General features: G+C 26.5%; 1 protein-coding gene across 6 annotated transcripts; it reads right to left on the bottom strand.

Annotated features, from left to right (window-relative positions):
• Positions 1-314: 314 nt before the first annotated feature.
• LOC145837214 (uncharacterized) lies at positions 315-7,433 on the bottom strand. 6 transcript variants are annotated; one of them, XM_082944989.1, is made up of 12 exons: positions 7,305-7,433; positions 6,742-6,771; positions 6,368-6,406; positions 5,151-5,360; positions 4,356-4,451; positions 3,952-4,035; positions 3,661-3,750; positions 1,744-1,833; positions 1,456-1,539; positions 1,094-1,123; positions 743-803; positions 315-409 (listed from the first exon to the last, which is right to left on the bottom strand). In XM_082944989.1, the coding sequence occupies exons 1-11, from the start codon at positions 7,387-7,389 to the stop codon at positions 784-786; spliced, it is 858 nt and encodes a 285-aa protein (XP_082801115.1). In that variant the 5' UTR covers positions 7,390-7,433; the 3' UTR covers positions 315-409; positions 743-783. The 6 variants fall into 6 exon arrangements, with proteins under 6 accessions (XP_082801115.1, XP_082801116.1, XP_082801118.1 ...); XM_082944990.1 differs by lacking the exon at positions 1,456-1,539; XM_082944992.1 differs by lacking the exon at positions 3,661-3,750.
• Positions 7,434-8,489: the final 1,056 nt, after the last annotated feature.

The raw sequence follows: 8,489 nt of genomic DNA, 5'->3' as shown, positions 1-8,489 counted from the left end.
CATGTATTTAAACCGAAATATATAGAAAATGCAGTAACTGCACTAAAAACATTTGCTCTTATAATTACACCAATAGTTTATAACAAGATACTTACTGTTCACGATTATATTAAAAAAAAAAGATTTAATTTTCCACCTTATTTGTCTCATACTTAAAAGTAGCTTTGCTGATTTTTCGTAAGCTTTGTTTAAAAATTTTACTTATCTTTTCAATAAGATTAATACTGAAGTTAATTATTATTTCTTAGTAATTACAACCCAGAACGATCGCATAAAAATGTTAAAATTCTGTTTATTAAAACAATTAACATAAAGATGATTTAATGCAGTTTATTGAAAATATCGAAGACACAAATTAAAAACAAAACAAAGTTATCTATGTTGGAATTCTTTTTTGGTATTTGATGATCTGCAAAAATTAGTAATAGAAATTAAGATACATATTTAATTCATATTTTAGTCTCAAGCTATAAGCAAAAACAAAAGTTAACAATTTTTAACATCAAATCGTCTTTATTTTTGAATAGAAAGATTAATTCAATAATGTCTATTTGATTAAACAATATATAAAAAATGTGTAACTAAATAAAGTATTATTTTTTAATATCCATAAAAAAATATAAAACAAGTTATTTTAGTGTAGAGACTTTAGCTAAGCCTATTAATTTAAATAATAATTACTTAAACCTTATAGAAGTAAATTAGCAACTAATTTTATTAATCAACAAACAATACTACTAACCTTCAAATAATTTTGCAAAGTAATCAACTTGATTTTCACGTCTAGTAACCGTATTGTTTACCTGAAATTTATATTATGATTTCAAAGTATCTGTATAAAATATAGCAAAGTTTACTATTTACTTATTTTTGTAACTTTGAAAGACCTTGGTAGCTGTATTTGTTTGTACGTTGTAAGGCAGATACTTATTTTCAATGTTCATACTTTAAACTTACTTTTTTACGACATTTTTTTTTTTAAGTAATTTTTGACATATTGCTGATATATTTTAAAACAATCAAAAATGATAATTTTAAGTAATTTATATAAAAATTGTTTCCTTTCACGGAAAGTAGTTTAAACAATATTCACCTCCGTAGTTTCTTCCTCCGTAAGTTTTACCTGGAAATACATAGTGACGTCAAAAAGCTGATACTTAGAGCATATGTAAATACATATACACTTTTTATTAAGTATTTTAAGTAAAAAACAAAGTTTTTATACTAATTTATGGTATTAAAAACCGTTTATTTTTCAACATATTTCTTTTTTATAAGTTTTTTTAAATATAAGCAAATTTTATAAGACGTTAGTTGTACTTTTAAACTCGGAATTTAGTTATTATATATAACAGTAAAACTCTATTGTAAAACTTTGTTGAAAGACATTTTAGTTTTTTTTTTTTTTTTGTATAAACCTATTAGTATGAAGAAATTATAAATGTAAATTCAAACCTCCGTAGGTTGGGGTGTAGGTCTTCTTTCCGTATGATGGAGTGTAAGTGTTTCCACCGTAGGTCTTGCCTCCGTAAGTCTTACCTGTATTATGACGTCATAATTAAAAGAAGATGGTTGTACGTAATATGTTCACTTTTTTCAAATTTGAGTTTTCAAATACCAAAAGGTGTCTATCACATATTTCAAAAATTTAAAAAGTTAGTTTTGAAAGTGTTTTTGTATATAATAAACCGTATATCACGCAATCACATCAATATGACGAATTTATACTCATAAATAAAATACCTCCGTAAGTTGGAGTTGGAGTGTAGGTCTTCTTACCGTATGATGGGGTGTAAGTGTTTCCGCCGTAGGTCTTTCCTCCGTAAGTTTTACCTTTTAAATTTTTTTTATAACGTCAAAAGATTTATATTTTTTGACTTAAATTTACCTTGAACTTTATTTATGATTATTAAAGCACAGTCAAACATTAACAAAGTAATTTAGAAAAGCTTAACTTAAAATTCTTGTTAGACTTTTGTACAATTTAGTATCATTTCGAAGAAATTTTCGTAAAACATTTTGATCAAATTAGGACATTACAGTCACCTCTTGCGAATCTACGTACTAATTTGGTTACGCATTCTCGTTTAATTACGCATTTTAGAGTTCTCAAGAAATATAAAAGTTTTAATTAAATATTTTTAAATATATAGGAAGAAATGTATTTTTTATAAAATTTAGAAATTTGCATTTTTAGTTTGTGCCTTCCATTTGGAACCTATTGAACTCTATGACTTCGCCCTTTATATCTTAAGTGTCTTAACCCCCCTTTATGTATTTAAATGAATTAAATAAGGTACAATGTTCATTTCTTTACAATATTTATAGCATACAATGTTATTTCAACTCTATAAAACTCCAAATTTTTTATAATACCATGCAAAAAGGTTTAATTTTATTTGGGCAAGTAACAAATTAGAAAAAAAAGTCTACACAAAAACAATTTTTATCAATAAACTTTTTTGCATTCAACCACTGTTTTTTCAAATAAAGACAGCCATTACAACACTAAACTACATTCATAAATGCAACTTAAATGAAAACTAGTTGATTAAACAAGTGATTAAAAGTAGGAAAGTCCAAAAATTGATTTAATCAAATGCATTGTTAAAAAACAGTCAATACAGCAAATATATTTGCTACCTCTCGTTTAGTTACGCACTTATGCTGTATTACAATGTGCGTAGATTCACAAAAGGTGTCTGTATCTAAAAATAACTAGAAAAATGTAAAAACTTAACTTAACCGTAGATACAGTGCGTTTAATGAAAACGAAAACAATTTGCCAACCAGTGCATTTATTTGCTAAAATTTTAAAATAAAACAGAAATAAATGCATGTGTTGACACATGCTTTTAGCATCACAATTATTTTCATGTGTAATGTTTGAATTAAATAGTTATGCAAATCCTATAAGATGATTTTGCAAGATTGCTCTTGAAAAAATAATTGACCGCAAGTATTTATATGCTAGTATATCTTTTCTATTAAAAACAAAAAAATACCGCATTATTTTGACTGAATAAATGTTCATGCTCAATATGTTTAGTTTTTGTTCAATTTTTTTTTCAATATGCATTTATTTGGAAGGTTAAAGCTGATAATTTAATAGTGTAAGTACAGCATAACTTCCTTAAATATTTTTTTGTAAGTTTTGTGGTTTTTTATAGGTGCACGACCATTCAAATTCGGACAATTAAGTGTTTTATAAAAGGTCTTATCTCGAAGAAAAAAATTGTTTAAAAAGGGATTGCAAAGTTTTAAATATTTTATGAGTTATGGCTAAAATTTGTTTAGATATATTTATTTTTATTAATTTCAAAAATCATCCTTTAGGAAATATACATGTTTTTTTTTATATCAAAGTCTTATAAATAAGATCTAAAACTGTTTTTTTTGTTCTTTTTAAATGTGTATTACTTTTTAAGATATTGCCACTTAACATTTTTTTTCTAAATTTAGATTGTCATGTAACCATTGTCAACAACATATTTTCTTTTACTTTTAAATCATCATTTATCTGGTTGTCACTAATGATGTACAAAAATACATATTTTTTAAATCGCTAGTAATAGGTTTCACTTGTAACGCTTTTCTTAGAACAAAACCAAAAAATAGCATTAAATTTGATATTAAATGTTAAACAATTTAAATTAATACCTCCATAGGTTGGGGTTGGGGTGTAAGTCTTCTTACCGTATGATGGAGTGTAAGTGTTTCCACCGTAGGTCTTGCCTCCGTAAGTCTTACCTGTGTTATGACGTCATAATTAAAAGAAGATGGTTGTACGTAATATGTTCACTTTTTTCAAATTTTAGTTTTCAAATACCAAAAGGTGTCAATCACATATTTCAAAAATTTTAAAAGTTATTTTTGAAAGTGTGTTTATATATAATAAACCATGATATGTAACAACACCAATATGACAAATTTATGTATATTAGAAAATACCTCCGTATGATGGAGTGTAGGTCTTCTTACCATATGATGGGGTGTAAGTGTTTCCGCCGTAGGTCTTGCCTCCATAAGTCTTACCTATGGAAAATATCATCAATTACGTCGTATGAATTCAGATTACAACATAGATTTTGTTTTTTGACTAAAACCTATTTCGATCATTTTTAATAATTACAAAATTTATATTTTGCTTTCAGGGTTTTTTGTGTCAGATGAGCTGTTCTGCAGTTAAACGAGGTAATACAAATAAAGTTAAACAAAGAATAGTATGATTATTAAGTCATAGTAAAACATTAACGATCTCGTTAGAAAAAAATTTAGTAAACTTGATAACAGTTTGAAACAGTTCAACAACACGATGTTAAGAAATCAAACAAAAATATTAGCGAACGCCTTACCACCATAAGTTGGGGTGTAAGTCTTCTTTCCGTATGATGGAGTGTAGGTCTTCTTTCCGTAGGTTGGGGTGTAAGTTCTGCCTCCGTAGGTCTTGCCTATAGTTATTTTATGACGTCACATTTTTAAACATAATGAGTGGAGTAGTTTGTTTTTATTAAAATTTTTGAAAATAAAAACAGTTTTTTTTTTCCTTGTCTGATTTTAACAGTAGTAAAAAAAGTGATCTTAAAAATTTTAAGTAATCATTGTTTAAGTTTACATATTTTTATACACATAGCAGTTTTTAGTTTACTTTTATACTTTAATAATCATTAAATAGCAAAATAACAATCAATAAAATACTGCATAAGTATTGTTATAAATTCTTCAATACAAACTATATAAATGCTTCTAAAAACTTTATTACAACAGCAGCTTATGCGATAATCATAAGTTTATGGGCTTTTAATTAAAGTTAAAGTAGTATATTGAGTTCCAAAAGGAAGGTTAAGCTTTCGTAAAATTTTAATTTGCTTTTACTACTGTTTTACATGGTAATTTTGTGCATTTAGGCATAAAGGTATCTTTTATCTCAGTATGACCTTGTACTGCATGTTTTTCAACCTTAATTTAAAGCTTAAAGACCTTGTTGTACAAACAACTTTATCAACTTATTACCCAGTACATACTAGTTGTAAAGAGCTATTCTCTGTGTTTAGAAAACCAAAGTTATAACTTTTTTTAAAGTTTTTTAAACCTTCCTTGAACATTTACAAGTAAGTGAACTGAAGACTTTTATATACCACAAAACTAACCACCGTAGGTAGGGGTCTTTGTTGGTTGTGGGTAATACCCGGTTGATTTTTGTGGGGTTGGGTTGTAGTGTGGGGCGTATGGGGGAACGTAAGCACCTCTCTTTTGTGGGGCTGGAACATACCCGGTTGATTTTTGTGGGGTTGGGTTGTAGTGTGGAGCGTATGGTGGGACGTAAGCACCTCTCTTTTGTGGTGGGTTGTAGTAAGTACCTGTGAAAATAGTTTTAGTAAGTTCCTGTAAAAAATATATATAGTAAAATTATTAGAAGAAGTTTAGTAAGCTGCAGTAAACATATTTAGTAAAATGATGTGAATATGCTAAATAGGATGCTTACAACTAATGCGACCTTTGAATTTTCAGCTGAAAGCTCTTTTACATTTGGTCATTACCACAAAAAAAATATTGTGAAAAATCTTAATTGATCTAAAGAACAGTAAAAAGGGGGGGAAAAAATTTTTCTGGAAACAACCCGATGTAAAATGTATTGGACCTTATAAATCCGATCTTCAATTTTTTGGCTTGAAATTGTTCTACACGTAAGAATTATCACAAAACACATTCTGCAAAATTTTAGACGATTTGAAAATAGTTTACGAAGACATTTCTTGATCATTTCAAAATAACTTAAAGTTACGAAAAGTTATAAAAAATTATAGAAAGTAAAAAAATGCCTTTTTGAAACTTACCTATATCGTCTAAAATTTTGCAGAATGTGTTTTGTGATAATTCTTACGTGTAGAACAATTTCAAGCCAAAAAATTGAACATCGAATTTATAAGGTCCCATACATTTTACATCGGGTTGTTTCAAGAAAAATTTTTACCCCCCTTTTTACTGTTCTTTAGATCAATTAAGATTTTTCACAATATTTTTTTTTGTGGTAATGACCAAATGTAAAAGAGCTTTCAGCTGAAAATTCAAATGTCGCCTTTTTTATAAGCACCCTCCATTCTTGTGAAAAACTGTTCAGTAATAAGTACGATTTTGTTTTCTGCCGTCTGTACGATTTTACTAACTTTGTTTGTACTTATTGACCACATACAAGTAGAAACTCTAATACAAAAGTTTTTTGTTTAAGTTGTAAACATTTAACATGGTAAAAAATAAAACATAGACAGGGACAGGGTTCGCTTTTATAAGTTATGATGTTTACACATTTTCACCGTTTATGTTTAAAAGTGTCATTACAAAACATTTAAAACAAATAAAAACTAACCGGTTCCTTTTCTAGCAACTGGTGTTGGTGAGTAGATTCCTGAAATTTATAAAATTTTGATTATTTAGGTTTTTTTTCATATTGTAGTAAATAAACTAAAAAAAAACAACTTTGGAGTTTTTAACTTGGTTACAACTAAAACAAAAATATGCAAGTCAAAACATATTATCTTTAATGTCTTGTGACTAAAAGAAACAAAAATATTTTTTTATTATAAGTATTAAAGCAAATTAAAATACTTCATAGAGCTGTTTATTTAATGAGGCTGACAAAATACTTTGACTTTTGAAGCTGATATTGAAACAGTTATAAAAATAAAACAAAACAAAAAGCAAAATAAAAACTAAATAAATATTAAATAAAATTTAATTTACCTCTTCCTATCACTTGACCTTGACGTTGTCCTAAAAATTAGAAATATTTTTGTTATAACAATGATTTAAATACAAAAGTTTTCAAAAATAAAAGTTTTAGATACAATGAATTAAAAGTTAGTTTTTCCGAAGTTAGTTTATGTGTAGTTTAATAAACATTTATGATATCGACTTAATCCAACTTATTATTTGTTACTTGATCAAACAAGCAAGTTCATAATGAGTTTTTTGTTTCAATAAATATTTCTATAACATTTATAAATACCAGTGCAACTTTCATATTTTTTATTAAATTTTTCAGATAGTTGCTTAATTTACTTTAAAGATGGTATATGGTAAAAAAAAAAAGTTTGAGCAAAACCATTTCCTAAAGGTTTGAATATTTTTCTGAAAATTGCAGCTTAAACCCATAACTATTTGCATGTTTATTTTACTACTTAAAATAGTAAGAAGAAAACCGAACTATCTATAAACATTATTAATTGATAGTAGATCTACACTAAACAATTGCAAAAACAGTTTGATTCATTTACAGTCCAATGAATAAATACTATTCAACATACCTGGTCCGACAATACCGCCATCAAGGCTGTTGAAAGTGTTAGCTAGGGAAAGTCCCAAGAGTGAGAACAACACGATAAACTTCATGATTCAACTTGAGTTGACAAGTAAGTTTGATGACAAAAGTTTTGAAGTTGGGGCTTTTATACTTTGGTTGTAACAACAATATGGCCGTTGTCAGTTATTGATTGCTGCACCAACACTTGAAAACTAATTACTTGTAAAAACAATTTAAGTAAAGTTTGTTTGGACATTTTTTAACGAAATTTTTCAAACTAATAAACTCTGTTAGAAATTTAGTTTCACTTTTTTTACAATTTTGAATGATAACTTACTAAATTACGAAGTAAAATTATTTAAAAAGTCGTTTCTAAGCACTTTTCATGATTCGAATTCACTTACAAATTTTAAAACTTTAAAGACGTTGTAAATTGGTAGAAATATGTTAAAACAAAGTTGTATTTAACTTTTTGTTTACTTTTGATTAAAACTTTTTGAAAGTTATTTTCAACTTGGATTTTTTCAAGTTTATAAAAAGTTGAACATGTAAATATCGAACAAACACATTATACACCTATAACAATTTATAATACTAATGAAAAAAAGACTTAGGCAATTATAGCGTTGTAAAAAGTACCTTAGTAAAATTATTTAAGTACATTGTTTGTGATTGAAAAAACTTTAGCAATTCTTTTTATTTATGGAAGTCTAGCATGTTTATAAACAAAAAAATAACTCAATTATGATACATATAAAATCGATTTTTTTAAGTAAAAGCTTTACAAATAGTTAATTCAATTTGTTATCATTGAAAAAAAACTAAATATTTTTGTATATTAGAATGACGCTTTTAATATCTTTTATATTAACAAAGCATTATTTTAATTACGGCCTATTTTTTGTGGTGCATTTATAAATTTAGCCTTTTATTAGCTGTTTTTTAATGTTTTTACGTTTTGTATAACTTGATTAAATAACTTAACTGTAACACTATATGGTATTAAGTTTTAACCCTGAAAAGTTTTTCTGATGCATTTTTTTTACGTGAACTGTTTTAAATCTAATATTTGTTTTAAGGTTACTAAATTGATTTTCAAAAGATAAATATTAAGTTTATACTATGTTATTAACAGCATCAATTATAAGTTGCCAGTATTTTCAGGCTAGACACAAAAAAAACTCCCTTA

The sequence above is a fragment of the Thalia democratica genome, chromosome 5 (assembly GCF_965202585.1).
Source record: "Thalia democratica chromosome 5, ktThaDemo2.hap1.1, whole genome shotgun sequence".
NCBI lineage: Eukaryota > Metazoa > Chordata > Thaliacea > Salpida > Salpidae > Thalia > Thalia democratica.
The sequence above is the reverse complement of the archived record's forward strand: the minus strand, read 5'-3'. Positions and strand labels throughout refer to the sequence as shown.